The sequence below is a fragment of the Pelecanus crispus genome, chromosome 2 (genome assembly GCF_030463565.1).
Source record: "Pelecanus crispus isolate bPelCri1 chromosome 2, bPelCri1.pri, whole genome shotgun sequence".
NCBI lineage: Eukaryota > Metazoa > Chordata > Aves > Pelecaniformes > Pelecanidae > Pelecanus > Pelecanus crispus.
The window spans coordinates 81,147,718-81,168,272 of NC_134644.1; the positions used below are offsets into that span (position 1 = coordinate 81,147,718).

The 20,555-nt window shown below is 41.7% G+C and overlaps 1 protein-coding gene across 1 annotated transcript in view; it reads right to left on the reverse strand.

The window, feature by feature from the left end:
* Positions 1–1,351: 1,351 nt before the first annotated feature.
* The window catches only part of GMDS (GDP-mannose 4,6-dehydratase), a 435,214-nt gene continuing 416,010 nt past the window's right edge, over positions 1,352–20,555 (reverse strand). The window contains 2 exon segments of the mRNA XM_075705676.1: positions 1,352–1,414; positions 1,755–1,823. Of these exon segments, the coding sequence (XP_075561791.1) occupies positions 1,352–1,414; positions 1,755–1,823 (132 nt within the window).

A 20,555-nucleotide genomic window follows, 5' to 3' on the forward strand; every position in this document is an offset into this window, starting at 1 on the left:
GAGCCCTCTCTCTCCGGCATCCCGGCTCCCCGCAGGCTGCTCCCGAGCCCCGTCCCCCCGCACCACTTCCATCACGAAACCGCTCCTGGGCGCAGCCAGAGCCGCTGCCCCCAGCTCCGCGCTCAGCCCCCATCCGCCCCCCTTTTAACAGGGGTGTCGTATGTGCGTGCGTCCCCCCCGCAAAGTAAAAAAAGCAAGAGGTGCACTTGGAGAAGGTGTGTCTCCTGTGTATCTCGCCCTTTGCTCCTTACGAGGCATAAAGCTAAAATGATGGGCGTAATTGGTGGGTGGAAGATCCTAAACCAACGGGAAATGTATGGGCTCGACGACCTCAGGATAACCCGGGTACCTTGGCACGAAAAGTGCAAAAATATTTACTCATCTTGAAGTTTCTAATTTTTTTTAAAGCTTTTTTTTTATTTATTTTGTTTTTATTTCTTCAGTCATCTTTTGAGATGGTTCAAGCTCCCATCCGAGGGCTAATTATAGTAAGCAGGAAGAGCATGGAAAGGGAATGGGTTGATTCGGGGGGTGGGGGGGGGAGAGGCAAAAACCAAAACGCCCTAAATCCCTAGACTGGGAAGGTGCTGGACAAAAAGGCTTTCTGTGACTCACGCACATTCTGAAATGAAGATCTGAAAAACGCTTACAAGCCCTCTCTGACTGGTTTGAAAGCGATTCCAGCAATTAGGAATTAATTCGGCATGGTCAAAAGGCGATTTCACTGCAAGTTATATCAAGTTATCCAAACTTTTACAGAGTTCAAGTGGTGGAAATGGGTCGCTGGGGTGGAGGTAAGGCTGCAGGAAAGAAAAACAAGGAGTGTTCAGGAAAGGCAGAAGAAGGGAAGCCGTGGAGCAAGGGCCGGAGGGATGGCGAGCCCGTTAGCACCAGAGGTTTGCCGCTGTTGTCGCTGGAGGAGAGGGGAGGTGGGGGACGGGGGATGCTTTTGTTTTTCAAACGGGAGAAAGTACTAAAAATGCACTGGAGGTCCTAGGTAATAGAAAGATGAGTTTTAATTAAAAAAAAAAAGGAAATCAACGGGCTTGCTGGCCGATTAGTACTTCAGGTACAGTATTGGGGGGGGGGGGGGGTGTGACCCCTCTCCCCAATTAATGGCAGCAGCCAGAGTTAGCCCAGGCAGGGCTGACCCTGGGATGATGTGTGGGGCGAGAGGCACTGGGAGGGGGGGGGAGGGGGGAGATAAAACCAGGCTTTCACGCACAGGCAGGCCAGCAATAAAACCGTCATGAGGAGGGGTGGCCACGCACCCCGGCGGCTCACGGTGGTGCTGGCCATGGGGTGCACCCGTGGCATGGGTCCTGCGATGCCCGCTGGGCCCAGCTGAGTCTCAGGCGTTGGGGTTGTTCTTCATGAGCTCCACGTCGGCGTCCACCATCTCCCTCACCAGCTCCTGCAAGGAGGGAGAGAGGCAGATGAGGCCCCAAACAGGCAGCATGTCGGGGGCGCCCCGGAGCACAACAAGCCCCCCCGGCTCCCTGCAGCAGGACAAGGAGGGGACAGGGCTTTGCTGGGCTTTTCCCGCAGCGGCCCTGGCCCCGCCGTGTGTGTTGCTGCCATGGTGGCTGCTGTCTTCAAAGCAAGAACCTGGGCAGGGTCACCGAAAATGGGATTTCTTGGTGTGCCTGAGTCACCCCACACACAGGTCCCCCTCTCCCTTCCCCTCCTCGTGGATTGCTTTTAGAGGACACGAACACCTGGCAGGTACAAAGCATGCCAGAAAGGCCACTCACATCAAACGTGACTCTCGGCTTCCAGTTCAGCTTTTGTCTGGCTTTGGTACAGTCCCCTTGCAGAAAATCCTGTGGAAAAGAAGAGACAGGTGCTGCAAGAAGCGTCCACCTTCCCCACCTCGATGGCCTCCCTGTTGCTTGCGCTTCCCCGTGAGCCGGGGCCACCGTTGGACTCTTCTGAGGACAAAATATTTCTCTTTAAGATGCAATTTTAGTGGAACCTCATATGCCTATAAATCACCAGGAGGCAGCATCCTTTCACCAGGCTATTTCAGACCGAAAGAGTTATTCTTTCTTTTTGTGTGTGCACGGGGTTTGAACTCTAGTCTTTACGGCTGTGTAATGGTCAACATTTTATAAGAAGTTGTCATATGGCTTAGTCATGCTATTGAATGAGCTGTTTCAAATTCTTTTTTCCCCCATTTGTTTAAATAATGTAAATCACAGAGCAAACATGACAACTATTCTCTTTCAAATAAAAACATGATCACGGACAGATGATGCTGAAAGACTGTTATGAATATGGGTAACCACATGCAACAGTAGTAAACATCCAGCTTTTGAACGCCTACATATTTTTTCTATATTATTTTGAGCATCCACATGGAAAGAAAAGTCTTAATTTCTCATAAATGAAAAGAAATTATCTTGAAACCGTTACAGAAACCAAGACTTCGGTCATATTCGCCTTACTGTTCCAAGTATTCTTGAAAGTGCTACCACACCAAAACAATCCCCCAGCCAGTCATCAAAAATAACGTAACAAAATAAACAAAGAAAAAAGCTCCTTTGACTGCATTTCTAATTGAATGACAAGACTGACTGCATCTTCCTTTAAAATTCAAATACTGTGTTTAAATAGTTAGCTTTTTTCCAATTGTATGTGTTGATTTAATAAAATACATCATCTCTGCTCACAAGCTTCGTTTCTCTGTAGCAGTAAATACTAAAATTATATCTGGCTAGGTTTAAAGAAAACCAAACAAACCCAACTTTGTTACAGAACAACAAGGCTAAGGTGGAATTCCGCTCTTGCGTTTGACTTTACGGTGGTAACACAGCAGGCTTTCCAGAAAAATGCCTTGACTGCCTTTCTTCTCCCTCTTCCACTCTCTGACCAGCGGTGGAGCTAACGAGCATTTTCTGGCTGTAGTTTTTTTAACTGTACTGCCCGCACACAACATTTTTCAGATGCTATCTTTTGTGCATGTGTGGTTCAGGTCATGTTAACTTCCAAAATCACCTCATCCTGTGCAGTAAAATGTAGGAAATTCTTCTTCATAATTGTGCTCCAGAAAGTCAGACAGCTTGCTTCCAGGAGCAGAGGAAATCCACCAAAGGAAATATTGCACCGAAGAAGGGGATGTGGAACAAACACGTCTGCCGAGACTATTCCAGGCAGCATTTTTACTGGTTCAGTCTTTAGGCTAAAAACATTTCAGCCTGCCTTCAGAAAAGAGTAAACAGACGGATCAGAACAAAATGATATGAAAATAAAAAATGCCATGATTTCCTTAAACTAGACTAAATGATTTCCTATTGCAGCCCTATAATGGGCTTTTAGAAACTGCAGCAGACATTTGAGGCCAAGTCATGCAAAACCGCATCAACTTGAGGGATCCCCTGGAGGGTCGTGTGAATATGGATTGCAAAATCTGGTTTGAAATGGGAAAGGTGCCCACTGACTTTGATAAAATTTGGATCAGACCCTAATGTGCTCATGAAGGTATGCCTTTTATCTGGAGTTCAGTTTAATTTACATTATATACGTGTGTATATATGTGCCTGGAAACAAGGAAATCCTTCTTAAAATAATAATTTCAGTATAAAAACAATTGCCTTTTATTCATCCTAATTCAAGTCATTAGCTAGAAGTGAAGTGTTTTAATACCACCTAGTTTTAAGTCATAAAAGCCATATCGTAAAACTTGGAGTTTCACTTTTATAAATGCTGTGTAAGTAATAATTTTACATCCACAATCTTTATATCGAAAACATCCTTTGAAACTGAGCCTTATCTAGGATACCCGCTTCCCACTAAAAAAAAAAAAAAAAAATGGACTGGGAAGAACAGAATGAATTGCCATCGCCTGCTGTATGTAGCTGCATTCTGCTTTTGAACAGCTTGGGAGCAGTCTTTTAACTTTCTTGGACAAAGGCTTTTTGTTAAAACAGTTTATCTAAAAAAATACTTTACCTAATTCCAGCCCTTCATTCAAAAACATAAACACTCAGCTGCTGAACAGACCAAAATAAGGTTGGGGGAAGGGTGCAAATCAGTAAAAGTGAAGTTATTTGTCATGCTGGATTATACATAGAAAACACAAAAAACTAGTGTATTAAATCCATTTAAGAATATAAAAAAGTATTTTTCCTTTAAAAGTTCATGTGTTTTAACAATGATGCAGTAAAGGTATTATGGCATAATCTGTGAGGAAAAAAAAAAAAAGAAAAAAGAAGATTTAATATATATGATAATACAAATTCCCCAGCTGCATTAGGTTAAAACATTTTAAATGGCTCTCCTGAAGAAGTTTGTGTACTTTTGAGAAACACTACTTTGTAGACAGATTTACTTGAAAATAGCATTACGGACAAAATGTCTCCTAGGCACTTTTCAAAGGTTCTCTTACAGGAGTTACTAGGTACAGAGATCAAATGAAACCATAATATTAATACTGTATTACACCTAAATTCAAGGTTTGATTGTATTCTTATTAGTCAAAGTTTCAACACTGAATGGAAATGATGACTGGAACAAAGCTATTCCTGATTAAAGGATTGTATTGCAGTCATGTTTCCTGTATTTTTCTACAAGTAGCTCATAATATGAAAACAATAAGGTAATTACAATAAAATAAGAATATTAAAAAAAGCTTCTCTTGGAACAGAATGACTGCTTGTTTATATTATTCAAGTCTTTCACTGAAACCAGAGATGCATCTGTCAGGCTTCCAAAAGAAAAAAATCCACAAAAAAACACAAACAAAAAAACCCTCTGTCATGCTGATCATTAAAGTGTATTGATTTTTCAGTGTCAGAGCTTCACTTTCTGAAGGTATGACCAGATCAGAAAGCAAAGAAAGAAGAGGTGAGGTTCCACTTGAGAAATCCTGGATTTTTTTTGGGGGGGGTGGGGGGGTGGGTGTTCTCGAAAAACAGCTGCTGCTGCAGAATGTAAACTGCCAAGTATCCCTATTCCTGATTGAAAGGCACCTGATGAAATCACACCACTTCATGTTTTGTATTCCTGCAGGATAACTTTTTCTGTGGCATTGTGCTTTACATACTGACAGGAAAACAAAGCCCTTTGACTCCGTGAAAACCCTGAGGATTTAGATACTGAGCTGAGAGTCTGCAAACATGAAAACACTGATTAAGGCTTTCTGTTGTTTTTAACAGTACTCGGATCATGAACATAAAATTAAGTCTTTGCTTTTAGTTATCCATTTTGGAAGGAACAAGCCCTTATTTTCCATGCAAATGCAGTTAACATCAGTGAATAGTAATGACAAGTTTTACCTGCAAGCTAAGAGGTGGAAACAACATCCAGGTAAACATTTAAAGGGAGGGAAAATGGAAAAGACAGCAGTCAAATTCTCTGTTGCCATAATATGAGAGTAAACCCTCCCGCAGCTTTATATTCACCTCACCGTCATATGACTGCCTCTCAGAGAAAAGAACAAGTTTCTCTGACGTGAGTTTTTCTGTTTTACCTTTTCTGTAAATGAGGCAGCATAACTGTGTAGAAAAATACCCCATTATTACTAAATCTGATTTTATGATTATTCAGTTTTATTGTCCAAATGCACACACATAAATACATACAGATAATCAGAGAGAAATTTGTTATGCAATGCGGTAAGGCATTTTTAAATTTGGTTTTAAAACCATGAGACAAAAATGTAAAATATTTTAATGTAAATATCACATTTCCCAAGCTCTTGTTCTGAGTGTCATCACGACTCCTATTTTGACTCACGCAGTGATTGATCTGGTTTCATTGTGCAACGTAGCACTGTCTCATTCAATTAACTTTAACTGAAAATTTAAAGCCTCAAGACAATGTGAGAAAAAGGAGATAGCGTGGCCTGAAAGAAGGCCAAGGCTTCCTTTATTACTACAGCTCAGCTGACTCCCTTTAAAATGTGCCTTCACGGAAGCCAGCGCCGAGTGCCAGCTTTTGCTCTCTCTTACACCAGAATAAAACTGAGATCAAGTCCTCAGTAAAACACCTGCGATGGAATTGTGCCCAGCTCCGCTTGCTGCAGCAGAGACAAGGCTTTACCTCTAAAAATAAACAGACTTGATCTGAGCACACAACAGTTTTACTGCATCTGAAAAGCGGCCAGGGTTACGTTCACAATCAGCACGACCGCTTGGAAGACTATTTGTTACATCAGAGCTCCCATAAGCAAAGAGCACAGACCCAGCTCGGTGGAGGCTCTGGCTTGCATGTTTAGTCTTGCACTCTTTTGCTTGAGAAGTTTTGTCAGGAAGGATTTCAAGAGTCTAGGGGCCAAAGTTTCCTGCAAACCCTGCTTGCGTTTTATGTTTCTTATTTCCTTCTTAAAACTGTTGCCTTTCAGCTTTAACTCATCCCATTAAAAGAAAAATTAATAAACATAGCTACTTAATTAGACAACATTAGCTTGCAGTTTTGCATTTTCACTATTATCATAGAATCATAGAATAGTTTGGGTTGGAAGGGACCTTTAGAGATCATCTAGTCCACCCCCCCTGCAGTGAGCAGGGACAGCTTTAACTACATCAGGGTGCTCAGAGCCCCGTCCAACCCGACCTTGAACGTTTCCGGGGATGGGGCATCTACCACCTCTCTGGGCAGCCTGTTCCAGTGTTTCACCACCCTCATCGTAAAAAATTTCTTCCTTATATCTAATCTAAATCTACCCTCTTTTAGTTTAAAACCATTACCCCCCGTCCTATCGCAACAGGCCCTGCTAAAAAGTTATATCTCAGTAATGTATATATCAGAGTTTATCGTATGAAATAGTCTCCTCTTTTGTGCACTTTCTGGAGCATTTTTCATAGCAATTTTTAATGAGGGTTCACGTGGCACATCTCAGTAGTAACGTCAGCCCCACAATGCATATGGGTGTCTGCTGCAGCTCATTGCTCAGAGAACAGCCTTGTTAAAGTGTTCATTGCAAATAGTCAGGAGACTGCATGCGTTGCTCACTAGGCAGTTCTTCTACCATCACCCTTATCCCCTATTCCCTAGCCTTCTCCTCCACTTGCCACCAGGCCCGGGGACATCGTGTCTCAATCTAGATGCAGCGGTGGAGGGCAGTTTCTGTGTCTTCAGCTGACATATTCCCTGTGCACTCTGTTAAGAAAAGTAGCAAGATCTCACTAAATCAGAGCTGTAGAGCCTGTAAACGTGCACCTTGCTGGTGCAAAATGCAATGCACGGTTCAGCTAAGCTCGGATCAAACCCCAGAAGGAGTCACAGTAATAAGCACTGCGTCTGCTGTGCACTGCTCTGTAAGTACTTCTGGAGATCCACAAGGCAGAGCGCTCTGGCTTGATTTCTTTGCGAAGGGTAGTGTTTGTTATAATATCTATAGTAACAGGGAAAAAAACAGCATAATTCTAAAGCAAGAGACTCCTATCTCCACAGTAAATACGAGGAGACTGAAGAGAAAACATACCAATGAGCAAAGCTGAAGCCTAACAAGGAACACAGTAAACATCTTCAGGAATTTAAGATGAGCTGTAATGTGTCGTTGCTCAGTTTCATTTTTTCTTTCCACTGTTGCACAGTTGTGGAGCAGTTAGGGTACCAGGGGAATAGAAGAATGCCAGTGAATTTGGTTCCTGATCTAAATTTGTTTTAATGCAGCATGAACAGACTGCTTTCCACTCTTGGGTCAGCAGTCTTTTGCAGAAAGACAGTATTGTTTGCAAAGAACCACAGGAAAAAAGGCAAAAGCAACCAATAGGCTGAGACTCATGTATAACTAAATGCCATTTAAAATAAGAGACATAATGTTTTTTTCCCCTAGCATGTTTTCCTATGCAAATCCCCTCCCTATTCAGAAAGCTCCATTTTTACTAAAACCATGGCGAGGGGGAAGAAGCGGGGGAAGAACGACTTGAGGCAAGGGCTGATTCTGCACAGTGCTGAGCCCCTGCACATCTGATGGACCTCAGCAGGCTGCGAGTGCCGGGCATCTTTAGGGTGAGGTCTTATCTTGGGACTCCACGGTACTCCAGCAATAAGGTGTCAACACAAGCCGCACGGTTAATAAAACCTGAGCACAACCTTCACCTTTCCGCCAGGAACCAGGGGCGTTAGAACAGCAGCTTTATCTTATCGGTTTGATAATCTTTAATTTGACCAGCTTCCAAAGGGTTAAGGCAAATGAACTCGGAGTAGCGATAAACATTAGGGCGATAATAACAGTAATGGAGCTCCTCTCCCTCCTCCTCCTCCTCTTCCCCTCCCTCCCCTGCGCTTTTTCCACTTCGCTGCTGCCTATCAGCCCAAACCGAAGCTGAAGCCAGACCCCTCTTTCAATGACAGGGGGTGATAAGAGACTCGAAGAAAACAGCAAGCTGTCTGGTCTGCTCAGGAAGTCGGGGACGGGCGGTATTGTCCATCAGCGGGGCCACGCGGCAGCTGGCGGCCAGGAACAACGCTCCACTCCGGGGAAATGGGCTCACTCAGCACCGGCCCTGGCGGCCCCACCGACACGGCAGATAAAACCATGAAGCAGGGGTAGCTGGTCCCGGGTGCCTCGTCGCCGGACCCTAATGGCTTTGATGGAGGCGGTGCCCTGGTGAATCGACACGAGGCCGCAGCCCACGCATGTCCCTGGGAGGAGAGCAATGTGCAGACCTCAGCCACGGCGCAGGCGCCAGCGGAGCTGCAGGCACAAGAGCCCCTTGCAGGGCTGAGCATTGCTCAGATCTATGAACTTGCCAAGTGAAGCCTGAGAAAACATCTTGGCCAGTGCTGTCCCTCGAGCCAGATAAAATTCCTCCCGAATTACAGCCCAATATCCCTGAAGCCAGTGCTGAATTTCACTCGCTTTGGATCCAGAGCTGAGCTCACTCATCAGGAGGCGTCCCACATAGGGATCGGCGTAGCTCTGTGCCAGGGCATCCCGCAGGTTGGGCCACAGGTGCTTTTCAGGATCCCATGGGTGAGGCAGGCTGAAGGGTGTTCCCCCCACAGCAGGGAAAGCCCCGCTGCTGCAAACAGCCAAATTCCCGCAGCTGGCTGCGGTGAGGCGGGTGCTTCCCTCCCTCTCAGTTTGCCCTGAGGCCCAATTCTGCGCTCCTGGGAAGACCTGGAAGGTGTTCCCCAGCTTGGATGCAAGTGTAATTGTAACCTCAGCGCGCGGCTCTGCAAAACGCCAAAGAGGCTTTTTGCCGCAACAATCCAAATGGCAAGATCGTTTCTAGTTTGCAGGAATGCTCTGCTGAAAAAGCAGGAAACTTCTGGAGGAGAGGAAGAAGATCAAACCCACTCCATTTGCCATATGCAGACCATAATTGTGATAGTTCAGGTATTAGTGCTGGATATATAAACACTTTCTTTCTGATATGGCATACCCAGTCATCCAAACTCATGCATTAAGGCTAAAAATCTTTAGCATGTTTGCTAAAATACAAACTAATACTTAAATGCTGTATGTTATTATGGACCAAAGTAAGCTTTTCCAACTCTTCTAACAAAATAGAATTGCTCTTTGCAAATGCTGGTTAAAGGTGGTACCACTCCCATTGGCTGTCACTGCCTTGTAGCCTGGCTACTGATAGGAAATGATGTATGAGCCAACCCTCGCATGCTTCAACCTAACCTGTGCATAAAGAAGCGTCTGAATAACCTGGATTTTGCACGGCGTGGGTTAGAAGCATTTGTGCATTTTCTCTTTACAGCAGAGGTTTTGGGGAGGTTGTACGCGAGCACGTTTCTTCAGGCTCCCTGGCCAGATGGTGGAGAGAATGCCCATGTGCCACCTTCACATCACTAAAAAAACAAGACCCTGTGAGGGATGATCCTCTTTCATATGGGTGGAGACCAGCTGCAGTATAGGAAAAGAACAGGTTCCTTCTTTTTTCACTGGTACCTCCCAGTCCTGCTTTTGTTCACTATTAAATATGTTTGCTTCTTGCTTCACTGTGGCCTGTTCTCTAATCTGACAACTTTGGGGCGGGGGGGAGAGTAAGATAATTGTGTCTTCATTGTACATGGTTTTATTGCCACACACAGCATGTATTATTTAGGCAGGGGCATGGTACCTTTTAAAATTATTAAATGCAATTCTCACAATTTTTTTAATCCACTCTGATTAATTTTTCCCATTGCTCCCTACTCTTCACATTTTCTGCAAACATCAGGAAATCACTCTGTGAAGCTGTTTGATTTCAGCAGAGTTTATCATGCACTAATGGCTGCATTTCTTACTGGAAATGGAATATGGCCCCTAGGGTTAGCTGTCTTCACTGACTGATGTGTCAAGATGAATAGGAAAACTGATAACCCCAGAAATCCATGGATACAAGGCTACTTAGTTTCTTCTCTTCTTCCACTAAAAAATACTTCATTTATAACAAGTTATATTGGAAATGTTAATAGGTTTAGTTATCATTGCTAGTCAAATACCAAATGATAAGCAACAAAACAATAAACATTAGGACAGTGATCTTGTATTCTACCTACAGATATTAATCTACCTACCTTTAGAGCATTAAGCAGCAATTTAATGAATGTAGGTCTATGATTAGCAGGATATTACTACTCCATAGGATTAATTCTTTATCTTGTATAGGATGCATTGTATGTGGTGATTTTACTACCCCATAGATATTCACATCTCTGAAAAAATCAAGGCATTTGTTATGTTAACATCAAAATGATTTTTTTTTTTTTTTTGGAAGGGTGTGTTGTTATATTTGCCCTAATAAAAATACTAATTTACTCAATTGCTGGTTTTGTCCTGTGTTCATTACTCACCTTACTACGCTGAAGGCTTGGCTGTGACTCAGGTTGGGCAGAAGAGCTGATACTCCCTTCCTTACCTGTTATATTGATATATGAACCTTTGTCCCTCTAAAGCAGGTGAGGTTGGGGCAGGGACTGGAGGGAGACAGGACAGAGAGGGGATGGATACTTCTCTCTTCCTGTCTTCTTCCCCGCTATGGATTAACTAGTACAAAAGAGTTAGCATGGAGGATGGTTAGTCATTTCTCATTGTTTGAAAAACAATTGTAAAATACTTCCTCCCTGCAGTACGGGTGATGAAGAAGGGAGCTGCCACTTCTCTGGACAAAGCAGTTGTGTACTGCCTTTTACAGCTGGCTGGTTTTTAGAAGCAGCCTCCCTCTACATGGACATAAACCTGATCTAATTTATGGGCTGCATCACCTTCCCCTCCAACCCCTCATTGCATTCCAATTTCTCACTAAACTCCCCATCTGATCTGAAAACCCTTTTCAAGACACAATATACAGAAAGAATTTAAGCTCTGAAAGGCTTAAAGGGAGCTCATGAGCTGAGGCTTTGTTACCCAAGGGGAAAAAAAAAATAAATCAAACACAGTATGTGGAGGGGACTCGATGCCATGGGGCTCCTGTCTGCAAAAGTGAAGCTATCCTTGCCCAAACACCTCTAGTTACAAAGCAAGCAATGGTCCATGAAAGGGTTAAAATAAAACAAGGTAGGATAATTTCTGATTCTGAGTACGTCCCAAATGTATTCTCCAGCGCACTTGATAGAGAAGGAAGTCCAAGCAGTGGCCTTTCACATGACATCATAAAAGCCTAATTTATCACCAGCCACCAAACATCTAGAAAATCATAACATCCTTTCAGGAAAACCACGTGCAAAATAATCAGATTTACTTTGATGAAAGCTTTAGTGCCTGAGTCCAAGTAGGACACTACAAAGAATAACCCTTTGCAGGTACTGGCATACAACAAAGCAGGTCACATTTAATGCTTCAAACTCACGCTTTACCCATTAGAAGGCTTATGCATTTCCTGCCCATAAACAAATGTATTTCTATTCTGCATGTGTGTTCAACCAAGACCGCTAAGATAAAACACAGGTCACTGGGAAGTCCAGGCAAGGTAGCCAGCTGAATATTTCCTTTACAGATGAAAAGCATGCTATTGCTGCAAATAAAAGCACTGTGCTCCCCACTCCCTTGTCTCACAGTCCCTTGCAAGCATGTTAGGGATGTGGGCTGAGTATTACCACAGCATCTCACAGCTTTTGAAAGGATGAAGGCCTCCCAGCACACTCAGCATCACAGCTACACTGAACAGAGGGCCGCATTCCACCTGACAACCCCCAAAACACTTTGCAAAAGACATCCCCATCTGTCTATCCAAGGTTCTCGCTGTTCTGGCTCTTCTGCATCATCAGTGTTTGGTGGCCAGTGCAACCTGTTGGTCTTGATGGTAAAATACTACTCAGCAAGCAGTATATCTCTGTGAAATCAATTGGTTTCACATTTGCAAATGAAATCAAACAAGTCCGTTTTTTTGTGTTGATTAGGTAGAAGAAACAGACCACAAAGCAATTAATGAATGGCTACAAATATCAGCTACATGGCATTCAAGATTTGTTTTTGTCTGTAATGTAAGTTGGTTGGTGTGTATTTAAAGACACATAGATTCCAATAGCCCTTCAGTTCACTGATCCTGTTGCTTAATAATCTGACCCTTAGGCTCCTGCTGGTCAATGGCCACAGGTTCTTCTGGTCTGACTGGAAAAATAACCGGATTTTCCACACCGTTCTTGGTAGTTTGTTGTTGCATGTTCTCTGATCTTGGTTAATAAAAACAACTTCCTATTACATTTCCTGCACAGGAAAGCCTGGAAAAAAAAAATCATAGTTTTTCCTATTCTATCTTTCACTTTCTCTTAGAGAAAACACCCAACCCACCACAAAATCTTCCAAGAAATCAATAAAATTAATACGACTATTTTATTTGCTTTTGAAGACCTGTATTTTGTTGCCTTCCATCCTTCCCTTTCCTTGGTATTTAATTTCTCTCACTTTCCTTAGTGTTTAAATCTTTCCCATGTTTTGGCTAATTTATTTTCCTATAAAATCTCATTTATCTCTTTTTACTGTAAGACATTTTTCTTTCCTAATTTGAGGTCTCTCCTAATCTCTTTCACTCAAGCTCCTCCCATTTCTCTTCTGAGCACCATTTTCCTGTTCCTTACAAACGTCCTCTTAAACCTGGCCTTACTTCCTCATCTCTCCTTCACCCTCAAAATATATCACCTCACACTGAGATTTTCTTCTCTTCTCCTCATTTCTGCTATAGTGATCTTCTCACTTGAATATTTTTCCATTTTTTTCCCCAGGTTTTCTCTATGTGTCCTCACAGACTTGTTCCTTTTTCTTTTCCAGTGGTACTCCGTTACATACCAGTGCCAGCTTTCTTTTCACTCAGGTTCTGACTTTTGTGCAGAATATTGCAGGGTTTGGGAAACAATTTATATTACTACGAACACAGCAGAGGTTTGCTGACAGGGCTGAAATTATGTTGAAATAAGTTTTTAAAAAATGAAAAGATCTCCTAAAGCTTGCAGTGTCAGTTTCAGTAGGGGTAAAAAGCAGATTCATTTACTGCTATTACTGTTCACAGTAGCTGCCTATAAAATTCCACAGATTTGGCACTGTTTGCCATATATACTTCAAAAGTGTGCATAATACGCTCTGTTTCTTTCCAAAGCATCACCAAATGCAAATACCACCTCTTGAAATCTGTCCTCTCAATGACCTTCTTCTCTTAAACACTTTCAATTAAACAAGAAAGGAATTTTTGATCTGTTACCAAAAAATTCTTCATTATTTCACCCTGCAGCAGTCAAATATGAAAGAGCATTACAGAACAAAAACAGTTAGCATTTTCTAATGGTCCTGCCCTACTTACCAAACCCCCTTAGTTCCATAATTAAAAAGCAAGCAAACTACTCAGACATACACAGCAGTAGGCATGGGCTCGGAATACTCCAATGCTTTCACCTGTATAACATTTAAAATGCAAGATGCCTCATCCATCACTTGATTCCTTTACAAGGAAAGTTTCTCTTGAGACCATTCACACAGCAATCGTCTATTGCCAAGTTTCGATATGAAAGACAGAGCTGTTCCTCAGACAAGCAATCCTATTTTTCATTCACATTTTGGCAGGGCAGAGACACCAGGTAAGTGCCCCATCATACATTGCACAAACACAGAAATGGCAACCCTTTCTCTGAAAATCTGTCGAAGTCAAATATCACCTCTTGGAATGTTCTGTTAGAATTCATCTACAGCTCGTATCCCTTTTCCAGTGCGAGTCACCAATAAACCTTACGGCTTGGTTTACTTTGTTTGATATATTCCAATGTAACGGGCAATACGTTAGAACAGATAAAGCCATGAATGGCAGAATTGTCATGTATCTACTGAGAATCTAAAATGCAGCTGAAGAAAGCTAGATAAACATCTTGGCAGTTTCATTCCACTTGTAACCTGAGCAAGACTTCAACTAGATGTAATACCATTTAGACAAAATAGGACTGCTTCAGAGCAGCACTACAATGACTATGAAGGACCACCAGAGAAGAAGGACAAAGATTTTATATAATTAAGCAATAGTAATGACATTACAATGGCAAGAAAGCACAGTCACCCCCATTTTACACAGCTGGGAGGCAGGATGATTTAGGGACTTGACCAACACCTTGGAATGAGAGGGAGAAGCAAGAAGAGAACCCAGGCTGTATCCCACCACTTCCCTCTGATATATGGCTTGCTTCATATCAAACAGCCAAAGTGTTCACATCACAATGCATCTGGCATAATTTGCTCTAAATAAGTCCTTGCCATTGATTTGTAGTGAGCAGCCCCCCAGCAGCAAACTGCTCCAAGGATGAGTGGATATATGGCACCATGATGCAGCAGGTGACTTATTTAACCACATATTTCTTGTTTGTCTAAAGTTTCACTTCTGTGTCTGCCCCTGAATTTTCTTTTATAGCTCCTTTCACATAAAAATCAAATACTCACCCTAGTAATATTAAAAAATTATCATCACTTGCTCAACTTTTCCTCTCCAGGCCCCTATTACTGATGTGAGAGTAACAGAACTCATGAGTTTATTGGTTTGTCTTTGGTGCTCTAAAATGTTAATTTTCATAATTTCAAAGATTTTCTCTATGTATAAAAAGTCAGAGCAAAAACTTAACATAATAAGTTTTTATTATTATTTGAACCATACACTACAGCTGGTCACTGGGTGCAATGTCAGAAAGTTGAGATTTGTGTAAACACAGGATCCCAGAACTTTCTGCTTTATGAAAACAAACAAGGATAATATGATATTAATTACAGGACTGCAAAGGTTGGCAACACAGAACAAACAGAAATTTATTTTACTTCATTGTCGTTTAGACAGGGATTCACTCTGTCATTTGCAAGGAAGGACACTGCAGTGCACTGATGCTGGAGCCTACGGTAGAATGCTTCCCTCTTCCCTTGATTTCATTTTCAGTCCAAAAGACATCAGACTTCATCAAAACTTTTTAGAAGTGCATCATCCCATGTGTTTTTTTTTTTAAAAAAAGAACTATAAAAGCATTCAAAGTATCACAAAAGCCGCTCAATACTTTATAAACTTTTGCCAAGGTATCCACAAATTAATAATTAAATCCCCACTTGCTATTAGAAAAGTATCAGAAAAGACTTCATATTCTGATGGTGTACTACTACCTGTTCAACGGTGCTACCCACAACATCTCACTACAGTAGCTCACAACTGAAGCATGAGACAACCGAAAGCTTTAGTAACCAGAAAAACCCAAACCAAAATGATACTACAACTTCTAAATGAGCTTCACAATACACTAGCACATGGTATATGCCAGAACTGCTAATTTCTGTGGTCTTGAAGTTTGATTTGAAAATATAAAGACTGAAATTGTTCACTTATCTCTCTCTATATATAGACAAAATCATATTAACCTAGATGGGCTGTCTGGCAGTTTATACTAAAAAGACCCAAATAAATCAGTTGTATCTTTTTAAACGAAACCAGTATATATTTTAACAGTACATACTGCAGTAAAATCCCATGAACTTACTATTCCATACAGGCAGTGAACTGAAAGAGCTCTGATGTTTCATAGCATCTTTTGGCATCATTTATATTTAAATAATAACAGTCAGGATCATTTTCATCAACATGAAAAAGGAGTTCAGATCTAATCAAGAGACAGCTCTGCCTCCTGACACTGCCTGCTCTATGCTTGCTTGAGCACGTAGGCAGCAGGCTGGCACTTCCACGGCTTGATCATTACTATTGCTCTTCAAATTATGCCTGTCACACAGGTTAGGAAAACATGAGTAATTAAACATAAACAGCGTCATAAAATAATAGTAAGAAAAAAATTAATAATCATCTAAAAGAGTGTTTGGGGCACCTCCCTAAACCACCTTGGATTTCTGCCCCTTCTGCTCAGACAGTTTTCCTCTGTGTACTTTTTAATTATTTCCTTCATGAGTCCTTTAAGGCAAAGAAGTTTGTAGAGGCAGGAAAAAAACACATATTAGAACTGATGAGAACAGTGATATGCAAAAAAGAGAAATGCCAATTAAGTATTCTCTGAACTACTGCAACCTGATTTTGAATCGCTTATGGCAGACACTTATGCCTCACTCTCACACTGCTAGTTCAAGATGCGTGTATTTTAAATGCAAAATTTCAGAAGCTGCTTGTTGCTTATTTGAACCATACACTACAGCTGGTCACTGGGTGCAATACCTCTCTTCTGGCCCATCAGCTCATTGCACTAAGTTCAGTATTTAAACCATATGCAGGTCAATGCAGAAATTCTGCAGTCCTGCAGCCCCGGCAGTACATGTAGATGTATGCCTCCTTTTGCTCGAATAGTCAACAACCAAACTCCTTCCTAGCTCAGTTCTCTTACAAAAACAGCATAAAACAACACAGCAATAAAGGCTGAGACTTTGGACCATGTTATTAACAATCCTAAGCAGGTTGTTGCAGCCTATTTTTGTGCACATGGTTACTGGAACTGAACATGCAATTCTGGTAATTGCATACAAAAATGACCAGCTACATGAGTAACGGGACATTTGCCATCCGCAATTCTTATTGTGTAGGAACTGTGTGAAATGTGTGATCCCTCATGTCAGCAGACATGCAAATGTTTGGTAAAAAGAGCATCGTTTTCAGCTGCTTTACATCCAGAATAGTTATTCATGTATCTAACCAAAAAGTGCAACCAACTCACTTTACTCCTACCTGGTCCATGTTTTGCATGGGTATGAATTAGACAAAGTACAATGTAGGGAAAACTCGTGCCTGTCTACATAAGAATAAAAACAAGTGCAGCAATGTACATAATGTTTAATGTACATAATGTACATTCAAATCCACATATTAAAAGCACATTTAGAGATGGTTCTTGTTGTCTTTGGGTAATTTTTGTTCAGGTGTGTGCCTTAAGTTCTGTATTTTCATACAAACTTCAGCACCTCTCTGAAATAAAGCTCTTCTTCCCACAAATCTAAGTGCTTCACTTTCTATATTCAAGATTAAAATTGTTTAGCTTACCACATCAGAGATGCTAACTAGTGTACTAAAAGTACACCAGCAATTCAATACACCCGCTCAAGCTATCTAACAGAATACTTTGGTGGGGAATTCCCATTTCTGGGGAGGAGGGACTTGCACGTTCTCGTAGACTCCCACTGACATCAACAGGAGCCTGGCCAAGCAGTGACCGAGTGGCTTTGTAATGTTCATTATCACTGCTGGTAGCATCCCACCAGGCTAAACTCACAAATTTGACAGCAGGAAGAAATGAACTGTCTGCATCTGCCATTATTCCTGCTCTTTATATATCTCCTTGATTTTGTCCTCTTTCTAATAGCTTGATGTAAAGACCACTAAACTCAACAGCAGATTCTCTCCTTGACTTCAGGGTTTGGTTTAAGCTTTTTTCTCTGCATCAGCAGAGAACAAAGGATGTGTACCCAGCTTGGTTCCTCCTTGGACCAAGTGTCCTCAGACATTCTCAGTATCTCCAATTCGTGATTCTTTTTATCTTCCCTATGATGTTTTTCTACTACACTTTTTTCCTTTTCACAATTACCTTCCTTGCCATCTCCTTAAAGTCTCCCCGCCTTGTCTTCCTGTTCCCCAGCTCAGTGCAATCCCTGTCTTCTGCTTTCCTAAGGCTTTTCCATCTTTCACATGTATGAATATATAAACTTCAATCTTTGGTCACATCTCTGGAGACGGTGTTCAGTTCAGTTGGCTCCCTCCACTAATCAGCTTTCCAGCAGAGTTTGCTTGCCAGGACTGGGGCAAATTATACTCACATTCATTAATTAGGATATAATAAACTCCATTTACTGTTTACCAGTGTGCCATACGTGGGGCGGGGGGGGAAAAAAAAGGTATATGAAATCAGGAGCCCCTCTGGCTGGTTTATGGATCCAGAGTCTTTCTGAGAAGGTCACAAATCTCCAAGATATCTCTGCACATTAAGTTTTGCGCTAGGATTTCTAATTTAGCTGAAAGATGTGTAAAAACACATGCAGTCAGACAGCTCCTTGGCTATACATCTAAGGAAGCTCAAAGCATAAGTTATTACTTCCAAAGTCAATTGTAACTTATGCTCACTAAATTGGCTCCAGATCCACCCTTTTCAGACAGTAGTATAGGAATAATTTATTCTTTTGGTGAAAAGCACCCATTTTAGCTAAACCACACCCCAGCTGGGAGTCTTGCTAGCAGAAGTGCCAAAGGCAGAGGGATTCAGAGGCACACAAGGCTATTGGAGGCCAGCAGAACAGGGGTGAATAAAGCATAGTATGTAATAGTGTCTGTCAGCACGCTGAAACGTATAACCTCTCCCTAACATAGGGGGTCTACAGCACAAATCCGAGAGGAAAATTTGTTCCTGTGGTTCAATCATCACATTAGACAAGGAGGTTTCCTCACTTTTAACATCCATGCAATTTATACCAGAAGTCTTACGGATAGTGGTGAAACCATTGCAGCTTTCTGGGGACCTAATGTTTTGGTCTGTGCCCTCAATGTGTATCTTGTTTTCTTCCATCAAGAAAACGCTGTCCATAAATACAGCACGAGGGGGTTCACAGCTGTAATTTTAGACATCTAAACCAGATGCCCAGTTAAGAGCCTAACCAATGCAGAGATACAAAATCTACATGAGCTAGGAGCTTTTCTCTCACTAATTACACTGGAAACCTGAGTTAAATGACTTACATGAATTCAGCCCCTTCCAATGGCAGCGGTGGCTTGAAGCAATTTGCTCCACCAGAGAGTTAACTTCCCCATGAGAGATTGCTTCACTAGCTATCTACAGAAACACTGACCTACATACTTTGCAAAGGCTGTTCTTTCCCCAGGTGAACTCCTGCATCACCAGCTACCCAACAGGAACCTCCTCATATGACATCTTTAATAGCAACAGCTGCTGAAGGAAAGGGAACTGCAGAAACACACTTGTTGCCAAACTGTGCATTTAAATGGAAGGAGGAGAAACAGATGGGGAAATCACTCTTCAGACAGTGTTTACTAGCACAATCTGCACCTGAGGCAGCACTTATTCAGGTGCTGAAATTACAGAGGTAAGTTTTATGATGAGAAATCTATTCCTCATATGACAGCTATATTTCTCATCATGGATCATAAAAAGCAGATGATCCATCAGATAACTACTTGATTGTAATGTGCATCACAATAAAACCGTCAACTTTCTGTTTTGTTTTACGACCCTGGTTACCTCTGGAATGCTTTCAAGAAAGATGCTGATGTTTGCTTTGGGTACAAACTGACTCAGGGCACTTCTGGACTGCTACTTATGTGGTAGTAGATAATAAGAATAATGAGAAATGATAGCAGAATTACCTCCAATTTTGCTGCCAGGAAGATCACTATATTACCACCAATATAACTTCACTGAATATTTTTCTTGGACTGGTCCATAAAGAGGATTCTTAATTGTCTAACACCTTTCTCTTCAGTCAAACAAACTATTCCTTTCAGTCCTCTATTTACTCTTATGTTGCAGATCTTTTCCACAATGACTAATGCAATAATAATGATGATAGTAATAAAACAAATATTTGTAGTAACTCACATACTTCCATATCTCTATAACAACAACAGTAATTTCGTATCTTTACATAGTATTTGTTGTCAGGTCATTTCTAATTTTTGTCCTCTTAGAGGTAGACAAAAAGGTGAAACTACTTTTACAAGGTTGCAGAGCAAGCAAGTAAAATTCCTGATTTATCTAAGAGTATATAGTGGAAATGTGAGCTTTGCTGTAATTCAACATCCCAAAGAGACATGTTACCAAAAGCAATTTTTAAAAAGACTTAAAGATCTGCTCTTGAAGATTGTTGTGATCTCAGCAGAGCACTAAAATTGGAAAAAAGTTGTCCTTACTGATGTGCAGTCTGCCTCTCTGCTTGGCAAGGTTACAACCCCATTAAACAAAACAAAACAAACTAACCCTCTGGTCTTGCACAACTCTGCCAGGAGGGCTTGCGAGTTCTCTGGACAATTGAGGTTGCTCTTAAATTGTGGGGTTGATCCATCACATGTTGAAATCAACAACGCTGAACCATAGCTCAATATTCAAATCAGTTCTGCACGGAGGAACAGCGTTTCTGTAACCAGCCAGGACATTGAGTCACTTAATTCTTGACCTTAATCAAATGGGTTAAAGCAATATATACTTCATATTGCCCTGCAAAAGCT